At 33.1% G+C, this 21,421-nt stretch overlaps 3 protein-coding genes across 3 annotated transcripts; 2 read left to right on the top strand and 1 right to left on the bottom strand.

Annotated features, from left to right (window-relative positions):
• Nucleotides 1–6,453: 6,453 nt before the first annotated feature.
• LOC106323767 lies at nt 6,454–7,600 on the bottom strand. Its single transcript, XM_013761839.1, has 2 exons — nt 6,637–7,600; nt 6,454–6,606 (listed from the first exon to the last, which is right to left on the bottom strand). The coding sequence occupies exon 1, from the start codon at nt 7,598–7,600 to the stop codon at nt 6,662–6,664; it is 939 nt and encodes a 312-aa protein (XP_013617293.1). The 3' UTR covers nt 6,454–6,606; nt 6,637–6,661.
• Nucleotides 7,601–13,285: 5,685 nt separating this feature from the next.
• On the top strand, nt 13,286–15,180 carry LOC106325198 (protein SHI RELATED SEQUENCE 5-like). Its single transcript, XM_013763223.1, has 2 exons — nt 13,286–14,257; nt 14,594–15,180. The coding sequence occupies exons 1-2, from the start codon at nt 13,591–13,593 to the stop codon at nt 14,962–14,964; spliced, it is 1,038 nt and encodes a 345-aa protein (XP_013618677.1). The 5' UTR covers nt 13,286–13,590; the 3' UTR covers nt 14,965–15,180.
• A 2,853-nt stretch (nt 15,181–18,033) lies between these two features.
• On the top strand, nt 18,034–19,243 carry LOC106324797 (transcription initiation factor IIF subunit beta-like). Its single transcript, XM_013762780.1, has 4 exons — nt 18,034–18,219; nt 18,324–18,563; nt 18,641–18,715; nt 18,803–19,243. The coding sequence occupies exons 1-4, from the start codon at nt 18,034–18,036 to the stop codon at nt 19,073–19,075; spliced, it is 774 nt and encodes a 257-aa protein (XP_013618234.1). The 3' UTR covers nt 19,076–19,243.
• The last annotated feature ends 2,178 nt before the right edge of the window (nt 19,244–21,421 follow it).

Here is a 21,421-nt window from a genome sequence, read left to right as displayed (position 1 = left end):
AATGAAACTGGCCGATTACTCCCTTCCTACACAGACAGGATAGATCACGCATCAAGATGCGTAGTATGTAGAACCTACACCGAGGTTCACATCAGGGGGAGTAGTGCGTGTTGTACTCTTTTTCCTTCATCATGGTTTTGTCCCACTGGGTTTTCCTGATAAGGTTTTAATGAGGCAACATTTAAGCGTACTACAAATCCTGTATGCGCCAGTTGAAGGATCTTCGGTGATGCCTTCATCAGGGGGATTGTCATGTGTTGTACTTTTTTTCCTGTCTACGGTTTCCATTTTTTTCCACCTTGGATTTTTGGTTTTCCTAGAGAGGTTTTAATGAGGCAACGTCGTGCATGATACAAATCCATATGGTTTGGCATCCAAAGGGGAGTGTTATAAATCATTATGTGGATGGCCCATAACCAAGACCAAGACAAGGCCCAGCCGTGTACAAGAGGAGAGAGAGACGGCGGCCCAGTTCCTAGTCGGCCAAGACTTAGGATGTTTTCCATTTATCTGTTTTAGATCTTTTCCTATTTCATGTTATATTAAGTTTTGGATAATTTCCTTTTTCCTATACTTTGTAATCCTTATATAAAGAACCTCTATTACTAATTAATAAGACACGAAATATTCAGTCTCAGACCCTTCGTTTACAACATTGTCATATATTCACGAACCACAGTTACAAACTTACAATCACATCACCATGTACATTATTTTCTCTCTTATTATGTTTTCATTGTTTCGAATACATTTAAAATATACTTTCGTGGAAAACTTCCGATGAGGTAGGTGATTGCACAACAACTTTAATATGCTAATATTTTAGTAGTAATATATAGTAGGGACATGAAATTAGTATTTTTTGTTCCCTCGTCCAATTTTCAAACTATTTTCGCGTTATATATATTGGAATAAAGTGTATTCTTAACGCAGTAAATCGAATATCTTAGCTTTAGGAAGACGCTTTGAGTCACTTCATTCCTTTATTTTCAACAAGACAAAAACCCGTTTCTGGCGGAAAGAGCATAATTATAACTTAGCTTTAAGCAAAAATAATGGCCTTGAAGGCATGGTTGGGGGAAATGTTTTTTTTCTTCTAATAGTAATTAAAACGCTTCATCCATTCAAGCTAATTAATCTACTTCATGTTTACTCAGGTGTTACATAGACATCGACATATAGAAGAGGAACGGTGCCGTGCCTGCCTAGTAAGAAAAGAAACTTTCGCTTAGCGCATCAATTTCTCAAAATGCATCAAATCAAGTCTTTAGTTGTGTCATCATATGCAATGCTAGTATTCATTTTTTTTAATCGAACCCAAACTCACGGCCCATTAAAAGTCAAACTGAACCTAAACTCAAAGATCTATTAAACGTATAATATGAGACAAATAATAAATAACTTTTTTTCCGTATGATCCTGGTATCCGGAGTTTCGAGAGGATTTGACTAACGCCAATGATCGTCCACCGGAAGAGCCCGCCGACGCATCCAGAAGGGCTGGTGATCAACCCATGTAAATTCCACCAGTAGCCACACGTTAGCAGGCTTTTTCGTATTAGGCCCGAAGGTCCATCAAGATAATCACCTCCCAGCAGCACTCGAACTCATGATATCCCAGGTTGAGTTTAACCACCGAACCACTAGCACGTGGTTAAAATAATAAATAACTAACATGAATAGAAGTTTACAAGTTATCAACATTGTCTTCTCGTATTTTCTAGTATTTTTGTAGTAATCACTTCTAAGCATAATATATTATTTCTCAACATTTATAGCAAATTTATAATTCTATTTATTGTATGATTATTTTAAGTTTGTATAGTAATCCATTTATCTTTGCTTGAATATATCAATTAAAAACATTGATTCACTTGATTATTTTATCTATACAAAATAATTATGAAGGCCATTTAAAATGAAATTTTTTTATTATGGATTTTCTAGTATGAATATATAATGTTATATTTTAGAACTATCTTTGCTAATTTAGTTATTTAATTGTTTGTTATATAACAAATCTGATTTTTGTCAACAAAATATTATTTATTAGTTTTGATGTATTATTTTTAAATAATTTTATTTTTTGTATTTTTCGCTTAGGGCAGCTATAAAAGTCGCACGGCTCTGATGAGAAAAAGAGAAAATAACTAAATAAAAACTTTCTACATGTATATCATTATGAATTTGTCGATCCAGAGCTAATGTAATACTAATTTATTTCATAGTAATTTCGTTTATTGATCGAAGGTTTTATACTTTATATTATGGTTGGTAAAGTGGAGTCCTTTTTAAGCTCGAGTCTTATTTTTTACAGATAGTTTCAGTGGTCGGTAAGTATCGTACATAACAAAAATATACGAAATTGTACATTCTAGCTATTTACTAGTCTAGATCTTGCATCATATGTTGTATACTTATCAACTTCCTCATTTGTTCTAGGTTTAATGAACTTTTTTGGTTATTTCCGTCAATCTTTTCACTTTATACTATTTCTTAAAATCAGAATCCACATCTTTTTATTAACTGATTAAAAAGGTTTTCACTTAAAATTATTTTTTCTTTTTGTGAATCCGAGAAAATTCGAGGCCAAAATCTGTAATTTTATAAGACCAAACATATTATGTAATATTAGTTTTTTTTTTTTTGATAACCCAGGTGTTTCCACCTGGAGGGGTGGGGGGCCCATGTGAATACCCCACTGGCCACGTGCTTCGCGGTAATCTGAGTGGAGATGGATTCGAACTCAGGTCCCTTCGGGATCCTGGAACGCCTTACTACCACCCGACCACTAACACGCGGTTTAATATTAGTTTCTTCTCAACAATCACTGGAACCAATGACATTTGACAAAATGGTTAGTGTTCTTTCTAGTTGAATTAATTATCTATGATCTTAACAATGACTTTTAATCAGATGTGTATATAATATAGAAATAGACATTATCATAAAGACTTCGGATGGGTGACGATGTTCAAAATATGCAAATCAATAGATAATACAAATCAAGTAATATGCAGAAAATGCAGATCAACTAATTTATCAAATTATCATTGTTGATTAAATCAGAGTTGGGTATTTCGGGTTTAAGGTTCCGCTCGCGGGTCCAATTATTTTGGTTGGAATGTTTAGGACCTGTTTAGAAACCTTATGATTTTAGAACGGATTGGTTCGAATAATTAATGTCGGATTCATGTCCATTTTTTTATAAAACCTGAAATATAACCGAATTAAAAATGGTTCCGATTTACTTCAAGTTTAAAGAAAAAAATGAAATAAAAAAAACTTGTGAAAATCCTAGTTAAAACCCTTAAAAACTGAAAATATTCAAGTAGTTCAGTTTTTTTTTAATATTTTTTTTTTATAAATTATAGCTATTTTTAAATTAAAAATAATTAGTATTTTACTATATTTGGATATTTATCCATTCAATTTTGGTTCGGTTTTTTATTTTCAGATTTAAAGAAATAATACATGTTCAGGGTTTTGTAAATTTTGTTCTAGTTTCAGTTTTGTTTTTTTATTTATGTTCTGGTTTAATTTTTGGGTTTCAAATCATATGCCCCAGACTAGACTGAGTGTTAAAAAGGTTCAAAATATTTTAAGATAATACTTAAAAATACAAGTTTTAGTTAAATAGAAAATAAAAACGGATGAATGCGTTGTACTATATTTGTTGGAAAAAAAATAAAAACTTTCATTTAGTATCATTGAACATTTACTTCAACTTTTAAACCTTTTTCATCAATTTATTGAAATATAACAATTCCAAAATAGTACTTGGTTTTAAAAAATATTTTAGACAAATTTGTTTATAATAATTTTGATATGTAAACTAAATAATATATTATAATATTCACGGAAAGTTTTTATAGAATATAATATATAAATAAATAATATACGTTTTAAATCAATTTTATAAACAAATTTGTCTAAATAAATTATTACTTAAAATAACCAATGAAATAAACTAGTTAACTATAATTTTAAGAGATTTGAGTATGAATCAATGATTTAAATAGATTATTAATAAACAACCAATGCAGAAAAAAATCAAAACACATGATTGGGGTCTCCATCATGTTGCCTAACACATTTTCTCTTTATTTTCATATCAATAAATTATTTGTCGGGAAAATACTGTTAGTGAGAACTGAGAACAATGATTGGCTAGTAGTATATATGTAACAGAGAGGAGAAAGATGCAGCGAGAAGAAAGGTGAGCACAAGGCTCGAGAGTGAAAGCCAACAACACAATAATAATTGGAGTTAATCTTTATTGTTGAACTTTTCCTAAGATGACCTTTGCTCCTTCTCCACTCTCTGCCTGACTTGTGGGAGATGATTTTTTTTTCCAACCGGTTGATTTTTAGTAAATAGATTGGGCCGAGCCCATACACAGCCAAAAGCCCAAATACATAAACGGATGACCGAGGCTCACAAGCAAAAAACTAAAAACGAAACCATTACATGGGCCGGCGGCCCAAACACTAGACCGGTGAAACGCTGACTCGACCTACACGTCAAGGAGGCCGACAGCGGGACACGTGGATGCATCTCAACCAACTTGTGGGAGATGATAAAAGAGTATAAAATTGTCCTTTTATTGAAAATATAATAGTAACATCTTGTATTACAATTCGGCTACAAAATAACAATCTCATATATACCATCCCTAAAAATCATCGCAATGCACACAATTTTTTTTTTTGAACTGGCTTTCACAATGCAGTGCACACAATTCTATGATAAACATCAGTTTTCGTCTCAAGATATACGGCCAAGTAAGCTGTGGTGTTTATTAATCAGCATTACTTAAACTTCAAAACATGTATGGTGCTACGGTGGAAAGCTTGAGTCTCCGAAAAACACATTTAGAAAAAAACTATAAATAGCACATTCAGTGCATCCTTTTAAAAATATGATGATTTTGTGTGGTTTTTGGAAAGAAAAAGAGTGTTGGATGACATTGTTGATCATTTTGACATGTTGTACAACCTCATTTCCTACGCATAACTACATATAGCAATTTCATTGTTGGTGGATCCTAAAATATAACTTGAAAGCATTTATACTAGCCCTGCGACTTCGGTTTTCCGAAACCGAACTGAACCGAACCGAACCGTCGGTTTTCGGTTAACCGAAATTTTAAAAACTATTTCCGAAAGTAACCGAATTAAATTTTGGTTCGGTTCGGTTCGGTTCGGTTTTCGGTTATTTCGGTTTTTACCTAAATTTCCGAAAATAACCGATTTTTTTTTTCGGTTAATATCGGTATAGGTTTTTAAAAAAGTTCGGATTTTTCGGTTAAATTCGGTTATTTCGGTTATTTTCGATTCGGATTTTCGGTTATTTACGGTTAATTTCGGTTTTTCCAAACAAAAAAAAAAACCAAAAACCGAACCGAACCGAAAACAGAATTATTTTTTTAAAATCGTACCGAACCAAACCGAACTCGAAAACATAACAGAACCGAAAACCGAAAATGTCGGTTCGATTCGGTTCGGCTGGTTCGGTTCGGGGCAAAGTCGCAGGGCTAATTTATACCAAAGGACGTGAATGAGTTAGCAGCTTATTTACATATATTTTCAATTACTTTAGTCGATGCACATTTATCGCTTGTTTAATTATTTTTATTGGACATTAGGTATTTTATAATCTACCTTATACAGTTAATTGAAAATCATAACGTCATCAATCCCGCGAAGTATGTACGTCTCTTTAAAAAAATATCACAGTCAAAAAACCAGTGCGAGCTACTAATCCCGTCAGATTTATCAAAACGATAAGATCAAAAATATAAATGAGAAAAAAAAAGAACAAAGGAAGAATAAAGTAAAGAAAAAGACAAAAGGGACATTAGGCCACTAGTTTAATCATGGAGATCCCGAGCCATCAAAGTTAGGAAGCTCTTTGGTTTTCTATTAAATTTAAGTTATAACATTGACAAATAAAGACAAAATAGTGATTTAGTCAACAAGAAATTTTAAAATACAGAAGACTCATGTCTCGGGCCCCTAAATACGATCAGTTATTTTATTTTTGCTGGTAACTTATAATCCCGTTGTTTCATAAAGTTAGCTTTTTTTGGCTCAAATCACAACAATTAAAAAAATTGTTATATTTCAAAAATATAACTTAATATTTAATTAGATATAATTTATTAAATAAAATGCATATTTAATTGGTTATATAATATTTAATAGACACAAAAGTTGTATTGAAATATGAAAATTATTTATATTTTTAAACAAAAATATTTTGCGAAAACAATTTATATTATGAAATATCAACCAGGTATATAATTATATATTATTGGTCATCAATACGTTTAAGTATTTGAATAAAATCATGTCATATATTTTCTCAACAAAATAAAATAAAATGCTTTTGCCATATTCATTTGCATGTTTTTTTTTTTACACCATATTATTATTAAAGTTACGGCCGAATTCGTACAGTTTTTAAAAAGCTTTTACAAAATAAAGGAAACATGATATGAACCAGAAACAATCAGATCAAGCTCTAATTGATACTGAGTTCGCAGCAGAACAACTCTAAACACGTCCACCACGGTTCCCACGTCCTCTGTTTCCCCGTCCGCGACATGTTGAATGCCAATGCATCTCCTTAGCCTTTGTTGAGGGTTTAACTGGCCTTTCTCAAAGGATTCTTTTGCCTGGAGGTGTCATGAGATCCATCGAATCCGGATCTTCTTCCAAATCTGATGAATCTTCTTCTTCCTCCGCACTGAACAATAAAGCAAATTTGTTAGAGCCAAAGTCAGGCTCAGCTGTTCTACTACCATCCCTTTGGACCGTAGAAATTGTGTTAGCAATAGGAGTGGTGACTGATGATAACTTTTGAGCAGACTCCAAGATCGAAGACTCCATAGGGTCATTGGTGCAAATAACTGTTGGAGACATACGCATGTTCTCAAGTATCGAGATTGTCGCGAGTGAATGAAGATAATCCTCGTTTGGATTAACTGGATCAGCGAGGAGAGTGTTAGAAAGAGATACCTCCATGCCTGAAGGAGTAGAAGACTCAATAGGATCAGAATTGTTAGCAACTGAAGCTGATGGGGTATGGACATCCTCAATGTTAGAAGCAGTGACATGTACTAGAGCTAGTGATTGTTTTGCAAGAGACTGATCAGAAATAGGAGCAATAGACTCTTTTTCAAAGCCATTCTTCACCTCACCATTGTCAGATTGCAGACAACGCTTCACTTTGTGTCCTAACTGTCCGCATCTACTACAATTAGTGGGTAACCACGCATATTCTACATCCACCATAGAAAGAAAACCTGTTGTATCAGTTGCAACGATCCTCGCCGGGAAAACTTTATTCAACTCAACTTCAACTTCAACTAGAATTTTTGCTTCTCCCATGTGAATGGGATCCAAACGAGGTTTGTGAGTCGCCATTGGAGCTCCCAATCCAAAACCTATGTGACTAATTTCTGGAATTGAGTAAAGAATGTTAGGTATCTTCTTTAAAGTCACCCATATAGGAATAGTTTTGATCTCAGGGATAGCCAAAGTTGCTTCAGGAGTCCACAGAGTAATAAACATTAAACAGTCATCAATATGCCACATATCCCTTTGAATACCCAAGTCCTAGAGGCTTCATCCGGAATGTGAAACAAATAATTCGATTCACCCAACTTCCTAATGGTAATTCTGTAGTTTCTACCCCATAACTTGTTGAAAACTGCATAAATATTCATTTGCATGTTGATGTCAACTATGCTGAGATCTACGGTCAAATGTTGTTCGTTTTGTTGTCTTAAGTTTCTGTGATTTACTTTTGACTGTGACATGCGAACAAATGTTGTTCGTTTCGTGTTGTAGGTTCTTACAACTAATCGCATGCATCTCGAATTTTTTTTTTAACTTTAGGTCTTATATTTTGAGCGTTTTGGAATCACAATTTCTAATTGGTCTGCTACACGTAACTTTGTTATCATAAAAAGAAAAAATTATATACTCAAGTCCTCAATGATCCTCTTCGAGGATATTACTGTAAGTTTATATGTATATTACTGATGGTACTGGTAAGAATTTATACTGTGAAATTGGTTGGGTATTAATTGGTCTGTTGATAACCAAGATTTGATCAAATCTAGCTACAAGAAATGAGAAGTCAAAAGTCACTCGTGACCTGATAGGGCTGATATGTATGAATAATCTAATATATGCATCAGAACTATAAAAAAATCTCAAGCGGAGGTGGAACATTGATTTTCAAATTTATTTTATTTGATAGAAAATAGTTTTATATAATTCATATTTATATTTGTATGAAATAACTAAAATGTACATAGAGTAAACATTTCTTACTAAAAAAAATATTGTTTGGAATTTTGATATATCACATAGTATGTGTATTGGGAGATACTTTATATTCAGTTATTTTAAAAAACTTGTTATTAAGTTTTTAAAGATAACCAATCTGGTGTTAAAAAAAAAAGGGATAACCAATCCAATATAAAAATGTTTAAGGGACATACTTTTTTTTCTATAGGCGATTTGTGTGTGTCACACATACTCACAACAGATATTTTCATTTTAACACATATGAGCAGTGAGCACAACGAAAGACTATACCCAGTTCGTTGAAAATGTTCAACAAATATTGTTTATTGGTACTAATGTTAATTATTTTTAATAAATTAAAAAAATTCAATAAAGTTGCTTTCATTAATAGTATATAATAATCGATATTTTCTGAAAATTCGAACCCATCTAAACTAGATACATGCAAAAGAAAATAACTAGTAATAAATTCTTTGTCAGCCATGAGACTAAAAAGGACATCCACCCAAATATAAACTTGAAAATAATTTATTTAATATCAAATGCGCCTAATGATCATTATCAAATGCAAATTGCGCCGCTAATACACGCGGTTCCACGTGATGAAAGACACTAGAGTGGGTCTGCTTACTTGGGTTCTACTGTCAATTCAGTTTATGAATGAATACGTAATCTGCAGTGAATTTACAGAACATTTACCAATTGCTACGTATTTATATAAGATATTTGAGAAACGATAATTAATAGTAGCCAGTTTCAGATAAAACCACGGCGGTTTCTTTCACAAAAGAGTATATATATTGTCATGATTACACATAAATATATACTTATATGTATATTTTTTAAAAAATTATATGTATATTTTTATATATTTATATGTATATTACATATTATTAGGTTAATATATGGGTTGTTTTGGTGTAATTACGTTGCTCCCCATTTGTAAATAAGGAGAAAAACGGTTCTGAAATCTTGTTTAATAGTGTTCAAAATTTTGAAAGATGAAACTAAAAGCTAAAAGCTAAATGTACAGAAAATACATAGTATTCATTTATTACCAAAAATACATAGTATTCGTGTAATGGTTTGGGTAAGAATGGAAGACGATCACATTCATTCACGATCACATAATAATGACTCGTGAGCTAAACATTGGACTAGGGATCGCTAGCTGTCCAGCAAAAAATCCTTCAGCGCACATAATTTTATTGTAGTTTTTTTTTTGAAAATATAATTTTATTGTAGTCCATTTTCAATATTGTAGTTCAGTTGCTTAAAACCACTTATCTCTTTTATACATATTTATTGCACCGGTTATAGGTTTAATTATGGAAAACGCCATTGGTTTGCATTATAAAATCTACAATCTATACCATTGTTCACCAAACCCCAGAGTTTTTTTAGTTTTCGAAATTTTTTAAGAAAACGTGAACTTACAAAAAAAACAGATTCTATATAATTGAGTAACATATACAAAAATGAGTAAACTGAAATTTTGCTTGGTATTTTTATTACCGTTATTTTTTTTTTTGACAACGGGTATTTTCATTACCGTTAAAAAGCAAGTTTTCATACCCTTGAATGTATCACCTCATAAGCTGTAACCTTTATGCTTTATTAATGCCAAGGAAAAATATGTATATACACTTTATTAATGCCTTCAAAAAGGGAAAAAAATGTATATACACTTTATTAAAGCCACGTAACACTGGTTAGACGAGTAAAAACATAAATTACAGAGAAATTAGCACACGTAGGCTTCGTTGAAAGTTATATTTTCGACTGCGTCAAAGGTCTAATCGCCGTATTTAAGCTGTAAACCCCCACGATAAGACCGTCCGTGACGATAAAATGTCAAAACAACGTGACGTTAGACTTCCGTAATCCTTTAAGAACAATTTTTTTTTGGTATTAATGTTAAAAAAACAATTATTTTTTTCCTTTCTTTTATTGTTTACATACTAAAGGGAAAAAAGGAAAGATAAACTAACGGTTGGGAGGGTTTTGCGGGGGAGAGAGGAATGTAGAAAAACTCCCTGTTCAAACACGTGGTATTTTATTACCATTCATATATAGTAGTACTAAGCCCTGTTCGGGAACGCGCTAGGCGCTAGTCGGGCGGTCGGGTTGGGCCTAGCGCCTAAAGAGAAAATCGGGAATTAATCGGAAATTATGCGGAGCGGAATTTATAGATGGTTTACTATGTTTTAAAACATGTTAATCTTTAATTGTGTATAACATTAATACATTTTCCTGTTTAAGATTGTATAAAACACACAAATAGAATATATAAACTTAATATAATGTAATTTTCATCAAAATTATGAATATAAATGATATTTATAAAATTTTATATCAAATAAATAAATAAAAATATTATTTAAAATAAAAAAAAAAATAAAATTTTTTTTTAAAAAAAAAATAAAAAAATAGATTAGGCGGCCGCCTAGGCGGCTAGGCGGTCATTTAGGCGGCTAGGCGGTCATTTAGGCGGTCTAGGCGGAAAAAAATCGGATATCCGATTTTTTTAACCGATTTGGCATAAATCGGGGCGGAAAAGTGACGCGTAGCGCCTAGGCGGTCGAGTTTTAGAACAGGGGTACTAAGTGATTTTTTCTTGCTACGTTGAAGATATAAATATTTTATCGATATTTTACTTTTATTTTAAATTATTTTATAACATATTAAATTATTAATATTATTTTAAATCGATACATGATTTTAAATATGTAATATGTAGTCGATTTTTTATCATTTGAATAATATTAAATAGCATATAATCTTTTGAATTCAACTATATATTTTTTTTGTTCTAAATAGACTAATGGTTAATTTTGTAATTTGCGTCTAGGTTGATAGTTGTCTTATAAAATAATACTAGAGCTTGATCTGTACGTCCGTGCAGATACTTATTTTCATTTTTTATATACGCAAAATTATTTAAATGTTTATTATTTAATATTTTAAATATTTTTATATTTTAAAATGTTTATAAAAACAATAATTAAATACTAAAAAAATATCGACCGTGCACCAAACTAAACCTTCGACAAATATTGATCCTTTGATATGTTTGAGTTATATTTTTTTAACACAAAATCGTTTCCCAAATGTAATAATATCTTAAATATTTGTAATAGATATAGACCATATGTCGAGATTTATATACATAATAAAAAATATTCAGTTATAAACATTAAATATTATTCTCCAAGTAATTCAATGATATTTAAAACTTAATATAGATAGATTTTATTGTTGTGAATAATTAATAGTAACATAAATGATTAAAGGTTGCCCAAAAAAAAAGTTGTCCAAAAAAAACAGAAATGATTAAAAATATATATTAGAAATATTTGAAATATATATTTTAGGTGACATTTAGATATATTAAAAATGAATATTCGGTTATAAAAATCCTGATTATTCTACAAGTAGTTCAATAATAAATCATAGCATATATAGATTTTATTGTTGAATGGTTAAACATATATTTTAGAAATATTCGAAATACATATAGTTTAGGCCTTACAAGCTAAGTATGTATGGATTATATGATACTTGAGAAATATTATATAATATTATTTTACCAAAATAAATTACATAATATGTTTAAAAATCATTTTTTAAACTTGAATTTTCCTAAAATTTAGCTAAATCAGTTTAGGAAATATGTTGAACACAAAAATTTAGCTAAAATTGTTTAGGAAATGATTTGACAAAAAAGGAAAAGACAATAATTACTTAAAGTTAAGGTTATTTAATACTTCAGTAGCATTGATTTGTAAATAAGTTGTAAATTTTAGGGTGAATTTATATTTGTAATTCTATTTTAATAATGTAGATGTCTTTATTTTAGTTAGATCTTTTGGATATAGAAAATTAGAATAGTTCAATTACTGTTTTAAGAATATATCGAGTTATATATATTCTTTTAAATTTAAATTGAAGTATAAATAATTTTTATTTTAATTAAACCAAATATAAATATTTATTTTATTTTAACTAAACCAAATCAAATTAGTTTTATCTATCACGTTAAGTTCTTCATTTTAGATGTGCTAGTGCATTTCATAATATTTTTAATAATTTGAAATACGATGCTTTAAAAAAAAATTAGAGAAATAAAGTGATGATCAAAACTTGCATAGATGAACATAACTAATAAATTCTTGAAAGCTTTTGAACGCATGTAGATATTTACATCAATTAAAATATTTTATAACTGTATATAATTTAATTTCGATGACTTTATTTAATATATATGTATATGCATGTATATATATAAAGGCTATTCTTTCAAATAGCTATTTTTAAGTTTTTGTCACAAAATAGCCTTCAAAAAATAAAATGATCAAAATAATCTTTTTTTCTTTTGAAATTTTTAATATTTCTTTTTTTCTTTTTTATTTTTTGAAATTTGAAACTCCATCTCTAAACTCACCCCTTAACTCTAAACCCTAAGTCAAGATTAGTTAATCCAATGTGTATAAATTCATATTTTACTCTTCAATAAAACCTCTTTTGATTATTTTTTTTTCTTGAAAAGCTATTTTTGTGAAATAATCTAAAAAAAGCTATGCAAGAGAATTTCTCTATATATAACTATACTGATATATATATATATAGTGAAGTATAATTTAATTTTAACCTTTTCATGTATTTCGGTGGTAACAGAGGATTATGAAAATACTGATAAAAGATGTAGAGAATAAATATGATCGCTATAGTGAATAAATAGTGAAATCTCAATTTCTATACAATTTTGTATTGGTTTGGATCGATGTTTCAAAGCACAAGTTTTTTTTCGAATGCTGCAGTTGAAGCCATGAAAATAAACATATTGCATGATTATTCTAAGAAAATTATATAAAATAATGTGTCAGCATATTTTTCTTTTTCTTTTCTCATTTAAACATATATAGTGAGTGATATTTATGTGATGGGGATCCACTCAAGCTGGAAGATAACTGTAGTGAAGTCTCCAAAGCAAAAGATCTTCATGAGACTCTCTATGTCTTAAATACCTCATCTCTCTCTCTCTCTCTCCAGAGAAAACTCAGCAACTACCACTTTCAGAGATAACAATTTACTGTCTTAAAATGAAGAAGAGAGACTAATTCTATGGTAGCGTTTGCGTTCTCTTAATTAATCCAATCTTCCACATCATTTACTCTCAATCTCTCCTAGCAAAGAAAACATTCCGACTCTTTCTTGGATCTCTTTGGGGTATGTTGTGTGTGTGATGTGGATTATCACTTGGGAAGGAAATGGCAGGATTCTTCTATCTAGGAGGGAGAGACAACATCAACAACAAGCAAGATCATCATCATCATGTAGACAAAGACCATCATCAACAAGACAAGAGCAATTATCTTTATCTTTACAAAGACGAGATCTATAACACCAACAAGGGTTTCGAGATTTGGCCTCCACAATACTTCCAACAACAACAACAACAACAACAACAACAGAATCATGTCACAGCTTCTACAAACTTATACTCCTTTGGAATGGTCCCAAGCAGCAGCAACAACAACAACAATAACCGGAGCCGGAGCTTATACTTCAACGTCGTCTCCGATCATGAGCCCGGAGGATTCTCGGTGACAAGGCAAGGAGGTACGAATTGTCAAGATTGTGGGAATCAAGCTAAGAAAGATTGTCCTCATTTGAGATGTAGAACTTGTTGTAAAAGCCGAGGCTTTCACTGTCAGACTCACGTTAAGAGCACTTGGGTTCCTGCTGCTAAACGCCGTGAGCGTTTAGCTCAACTCGCTTCCTTGCAGCACCATTCAGCCACCAGCCGAGAAACGCAAAACGCAAAAGCAAAACGCCTACGAGAAGCAAATGGTGGTGATAATGATGATAAAGACCGTAGTGGTGGTAGTGGATCGGCTCTTGCTACCCGTTTGGTGAATGCTAATTCCAATTCAGGTAAAATTTGATCAGGGTGTGTGTGTTTTCGAATTGATGATAATGAATTAAGCTAACGAAATTGATAGTAAAAGTGTCAAAGCTTTAATTATGAAAGTTTGTGGAGAAGTACAAAATCATTTGCGTGTGAATATTGCTGCTTTATTTTGTCTAAGTTACTGTTTCTTAGTAAACCTGACGACATAAAAGGGTTTTATCCATGTAAAACTCAATTCAAAAAACAATTAAAGATTTTTTTTTTCTACATTGGATATAAAATCAAGAACATGTTACCAAAAGAGGCCGAAAAAACTTAGTTTGTTTTAATTTTTTCTTATAATCATTAATGAAATTTAGGGTTTGAGGAGAGTCAAAACTTACCACCGGAAGTCAGTTCACCGGCGGTTTTCCGATGCGTTCGAGTGAGCTCTATGGAGAATGATGAAGATGAACAAGAATATGCTTATCAAACGGCTGTGAACATAGGAGGACATGTCTTCAAAGGCATTCTTTATGACCAAGGTCTAGATCAAGATCACCATCACCAACTTGACCTCCTTGCCTCCACTGCCACAACCACCAATGCCGAAGAGATAGCTGCTAAAACGGCGGTCACTGTCGCGGCAAACACTAACAATGGATTAATGATCGATCCTTCGTCGCTTTATCCTTCTCAGCTGAACTCCTTCATCGCTGGTACGCCATTCTTCACACCTCCGAGGTCTTGAGATTAGATTCAGACTACTGAATATTACTTCATCTTTACAACGTTATAGTGATAAGATGTCTTTCTTTGTTGTTGTACTCAACTTTATCTTTTTGAAATTTCGTGCAATTTGATCAAACTCCCTTAGTTATAGGTTGCTACTTATAAAGGTGATGATTAAGATGCACATCGTACGCGTGATCCGTATTTTATAATAACATCAATGAGATTTGTACTATTGTTCCAGTTCTAAAGTTTGATCTTTTAATTTATGTTTTGATTATTGCACTTTTCTCAGTTTCCTCTTGTGGTTATTCGTTAGAATTTTTTTTTTATCGTGAAACCATTTCTACACCTCTTTCTTGGTTCATTGCGTAGGATCGATCTCTTTGTGTCAGTTTGAATTCGCTTAGTTGGATTTTATGTGTTATTAATTATCTCTCTTTTTCAGTGGGTTACGAAATATAGTACTTTTATCAAAAATCCATTTTTGATTAAATACAATATTTTTGGGTTTGATATTGAATTAGCTTTCTGGTTGGTGTTGAGCTCGAAGCTGCTTTTTCCCCGTTTATACGTTTGCTTGCCGGATCTAAAGATGACTTAACTAGGTTTCCTGTTCCACTGATCAAAGATTTAAGAACATATTTCAATAAAACTTTAAATAATTTTTATACTATACCCAGTTGAATTTCTCCATATGTGAACTTAATTTTCAACTCAAATATATATATAACCAACATCTCGGAAAAGATGGAACAAATTAGTTAAAAAAATCTTGGCGGCTTTGAATCATATTCATGTATTAAATTTATGAATATACCAAACTGGACATGCATTTGTTTTACATGATATCTATGGTTTTCACTGAGATGATATTGTTCCAATTCCACTAGATTCAACCCCTCTCTACAATATTAGGACGCTAATTAAAGCTAGCTAGATTTTCGATAAGGTCAATTAAATTACTAGTCCACACGTAACATGTGATTTGTTAATTGGCGTATATGAATGTAAACGGATAGTAATATAGGGCATTCACACCAAACTACCTTCCTGCAGAACTATGCTAATTTTAGGTATTTGATCACTACTTGCATGGGATGTAACTATCATTCGTCAGTAGCGAATATTTCCTCATTTCATAATATAAAATTTTCCTTACAATTTGTAGAATTATGTACAGTGTACACATCTACAAACAACTGATATATTCTATATAGTAAATACATATTGATGAACGTCTAAATAGGTTTAGTTTTTTTTTGTACACTGGTATTAATTAATATGACATGTATCTGTGAGCTGATACTACTAATGACAATAATGATTAGCTAGTACTGTTATAGATTGCTTGATTTAGGTCGAGTTAAAATGACAGAGGAGAATATGGAAGTTACTCTAAAACTGTACAGTGTCTGACTCATCACATGTGATCTCTTCTTTCAGTCTCTCTCATTCAAACTAATTTTGTTTAATTTATATATATAAAAATTTCAGTAGTACCTGTAGGTCAGTAGCTGATCCAAAAATCACGATCACCCCCTATGATACTTTGCTTAATACGTCGCACTTCTTGTTTCACAAAAGCTCTACGTCCTCGTAGGATTAGCTTATCGTTTTTCCTTTCTCTAGCCATAACTTTATTTTTATCCCTTTATTATTACCTACTTATGACGCAATGTGGTTCCGATGGTACGTATACTGAAAGTTATCTCGTAGGTCAAATGTTAGGCATTTTCATTGATTACCATTAGAAATAGGTTAGGTTAAGTTTGGAAGGATAGTTTGCGAGTAAATTAATTGTTAATTAATTATTTTGAAAAGGGGGAAATAATGGGTCAAGAAACACGAAGAGTCCAAAGACTCGACACATCATATCATTGTAATTGTAAAGTTTATGGTCAAAGTGAGAGACTAGTATCGAACAAAAGATTTTGAAATGCATCGTTCTGCTTATACCTAACTCGATTATGATTGATAGGACACTTACTTTCTTTATCTCAATCCTCTTTTCATAAATCATATCCTGTAAATCTCCCAACACGTCAATATCAAACAGTGAGACAATGTGAGCAAAAATTGTATGTGGATAAAAACAAAAACAAAATTGAATCACATTTGCGCCTCTATAGATCATAAGAAAGGACCTTTTTTGCATTTTCACTTCTCTCAACCCCTTAAAACCAATCATGAGTAAAAGCAAATATCATGTTTGAGTTGTTAGGATAAGATATCTCACTTGTATTTACCTTATATCTTTATATTTCAATATAGTTCTATGTAAATATCTAACTTCCCAATTGAGTATAAGGCTAATCACTAATAGAAATACAAGTAATATGGCTTCTACACGCCACATAAGAAGATACTCTCCTCTTATAGAAAGAATATCAATGCATATTGTCAATACATAAATGTTAAACTAGTACTAAAACTTACATATATGAATCAATCTTTTATTGGTTGAAGACAAAAACAAAAGAATGTTAATTTTTAGTGTAGATGTAACAGTATATGGAAGTAGATGAGAGAACTAAAAAACGGATCAAATTGTTTAAAAGAAAGAGATTGGTCCCCCTTTGTACATCAAGCGACTGAGTGAAAGTAGTGGTTAGGGTTTCTCATAGATTTAGTTAAGTTATTTCCAATAATGCACTTATTTAACGGCATCCATTTCTAACCTCGGTGTATATTTATCAGCACGTGATCGTGGTCCAGACATACAATTTGTTTGTAATAGTGTGTAAATTCAACACGACAACCGAGTGACACTGGCAGCAAAATTATTTAAAAAAAAAAGACAGCTCCGGAAAAAGGGCTTTTGAAAATAGTAAACGAGCCTTTGTTCCTCGAAACATCTAATGGGCCTGGGCTCAATTAATCCGAGCATTCAGTAACGGGTCGGGTCACAGAAGATTTTTCATTTCTTTTTTCACCTCAAGCTTCAAAGCTTATAGTCAAAACAGGAAGAGTAAGAAAGAGACATAACAAACAGAGTTTCGATTCAGAACTGAAGAGAAGTAACTAGGAGAAAGAGGAACAGAAGATTCGATTTAGACAAGAAAGAGAAAGTCTTTTCGAGTTGACCATGGAAGATGACCGAAGTAACATTCATGAACTCGATTTGGAAAAATCAGATCGACCTGTTTGGTTGATGAAGAGTCCTGTAGTTGTCGCCAATGCCTGGGGAAAGCAAGCTCCTTCTTCTTCCTCTGGATTCAATAGCTTGGCCAAGGTTGTTGAATCCGTTGATCCTCTACAAGCCGAGACCGAGGTATTCGACCACATCTTCGATTCTTGAATCTTTAAGTTTGAATCTTTTAATCCTGATGTGATTTCAAGAACACACTTGTTGTTGATGTTTCCTTGTTATATCAGTTTTTCATGGAGATGGTTGGTGCTGAGTATGGGAACATGCCAAAGAGCTACGCTTTGAACATGTTTAAAGACTTTGTTCCAATGGGTATCTTCTCCGAAGCCAATCTAGGTGATCCAGCTAGCGAAGGAAAAGTAGAACACAAGTTCGATATGAAGCCACACGGCGAAGACATTGAGGAGTATGCTAAGCTTTGTCGAGAGAGAACAAGCAAATCCATGGTTAAAAGTAGACAGATACAGGTATTATTCTTAAGTGTTTGTTCTTCTCACTCTCTGGGCCTCTCTTTAACTGTAAGCTAATCAGATAAGCTTGAAAGGTTATTGATAACGACCGTGGAGTACATATGAGGCCCATGCCTGGAATGCTTGGTTTAGTTTCCTCCAATTCAAAGGTAATATTATTAACATTCTACATCTTAGTGTCCTTGCGTGAGACTAGTGTCACCAAGTGTTTGTTTGTGTTGTGAATGAATGAGCAGGAGAAGAAGAAACCTCCTCCAGTGAAGCAAACAGAGGTGAAGAGGACGAGGAGAGATCGTGGGGAACTCGAAGCTATAATGTTCAAGCTATTCGAAGGCCAACCAAACTGGACTTTGAAGCAGCTTGTACAGGAGACGGACCAACCAGCTCAGTTTTTGAAAGAGATACTTAACGAGCTGTGCGTTTACAATAAGAGAGGATCGAACCAAGGGACATATGAGCTTAAACCAGAGTACAAGAAAGCTGGTGAAAATGATACAGGTGGGGAGTAAAATGCATCCAGTGTGTTCAGCACACTATAGACTACATGTGCCATAGTCCCAATGTTTTATAACCACGGAGTGATTGAAGGAACTTTAGCCAGAGGAGAGGGGTTGTTACATTTTAATTTGTATTCTTGAAGGCAAAAAAATACAAATTATGAAAGTGATTGTTTTCTTTTAAATGTTAGCTTATTTTGCTATTACAAATTATGAAAATATTACATTAATGTCAGCATATTACATATACAGCTGGTAAATTCTGCAGTACAAGAACATTGAACAGAAACAAAAAAAAGTCACCAATGCAATCTTGAAACCAAAAACAAAAACCAAATATCTTTAACGTTCTTAAATACATGATATTATGTTCTATTTGTTTGTCACAAATTTACATAAAAAAAATCTTTAAAACAAAAGGAAAAGGAAAAGGAAAACTTTAGATAAAAAAATTCCTAATTTTTTTAAATCTAAAATAAAAACAAAAGAATTCTTTTTTATAATTACTAAACTGATTACTAATAACTTAGTGATCATAAGTGTTAAATCAAATAAACAATAATATCTCTAACATTCTCAAAGACATGATAATATGTTATATTTGTTTGTCACACAAATTTACACATAAGTTCTTATGATCAATCTAGCTGTATAAAAAAACATTCCTAAAAAATTTGAAAAAATTATGTTTTAGTTAAAAAACAAAAACAAAAACAAAAGGAAGTTTCCTTATAATTACTAGATTGATTAGGAATAACTTAGTTGTTGGGGTCAAAAACGGTCACGACGAAGTTAACATCCAAATCTCCGTAAAAATCAGCATGAACATTTTCACGAAAATTATACTTCGTAAAAAGATTTTTTACGAAGACCTCGCGGTAAAATCTTTTTCAAATATCAAATCAAACCAAATACCGATTGTCCAAGGGAATGGACACGTAATCAATCCGACCACGGGCAAGCTCGAGTATGGCAATCGGACCACGGACAAACCAAGCTCGGTTGCTACGTAGCGACCGAGCTCGACTCGAGCTCGGTCCATGCATTCTCGTCTACTCTTTATATGCTATCTCTCGTAGACCGTGGCTAAATCATTCTATGTTTCCCGTCACGCGAAGTCATCAGTCAAACTTTACGATAAAAATCGCAGAAAGTTTGCTTTTATCGAAGAAACCGTAATAAACGTTTCGAGCCAAAGACGGTCCAAAGAGACCTAAGACGAAGCTCGAAGCCCACTTACGATTTCTTAACCAAAAGCCCATAAGCCGTATGACGGTTTATGCTTGGTTCGTAAAGCAAGATAAATGTCAAGTTTCCGCGGATAAATGTGAAGTTTCCGAAGATAATCACGAAGATCGGAAAAAACAGAATATCTCCATTTTTAAGCTATGACGGCTTAAAGGCAGAAGGGGAAAAGCGTAAACCGACCTAGGAGCAAGTATATAAGGAGTCCTAGGCGAGAGGCACCAGGGATAACTTTTTAGACTTAGAATTCTCTGCACTTAGAAACTTTAGGCTTTATTTTCGACAAGTTCGGTTTCTATGACTGGCACTCAATCACTAGACGAACTCGCCCAGGCAGTTCGATGTGCGGATTACTCTAACTCATAGCCGCAAAACGCTTGATCAAAAAAATGTCTGGAAAGCACGCACACAGCTCGGTCGCTACGTAGCGACCGAGCACACACACAGCTCGGTCGCTACGTCGCGACCAAGCTCTAGCCAAGCTCGGTCGCTACGTAGCGACCGAGCTCAAGCAAAGCATAGCGACCGAGCATGCACACAGTTCGGTCGCTACGTAGCGACCGAGCTGCTACGTAGCGACCGAGCACGCACACAGCTCGGTCGCTACGTAGCGACCGAGCACACACACAGCTCGGTCGCTACGTCGCGACCAAGCTCTAGCCAAGCTCGGTCGCTACGTAGCGACCGAGCTCAAGCAAAGCATAGCGACCGAGCATGCACACAGTTCGGTCGCTACGTAGCGACCGAGCTGCTACGTAGCGACCGAGCACGCACACAGCTCGGTCGCTACGTAGCGACCGAGCTCAAGCCAAATCTCCACTCGCTACGTAGCGACCTGTAAGGCCTCAGAAAGGACATCCTTTGCGTTCTCTTTTGAATCCTCATCGAAACGGTTTTCGTTTCATCTCAATCGGAGTTTCCGTTGAGATTTTACGACAAAAACAAGTAGGACTCTTCTTGGTTTGCTTCTACTCGTTACGTAGCGACCTGTCAGACCTCCACTCGCTACATAGCAACCTGTCAGACCTCAGAAAGGTCCTCTGCGTTATCTTTTGTATCCTCATCAAAACACTTTTCGTTTCGTCTCAATCGGAGTTTCCATTGAGATTTTAC

This window comes from Brassica oleracea, chromosome C2 (assembly GCF_000695525.1).
Source record: "Brassica oleracea var. oleracea cultivar TO1000 chromosome C2, BOL, whole genome shotgun sequence".
Classification (NCBI taxonomy): domain Eukaryota; kingdom Viridiplantae; phylum Streptophyta; class Magnoliopsida; order Brassicales; family Brassicaceae; genus Brassica; species Brassica oleracea.
This window is presented reverse-complemented; position numbering and strand designations above follow the sequence as displayed.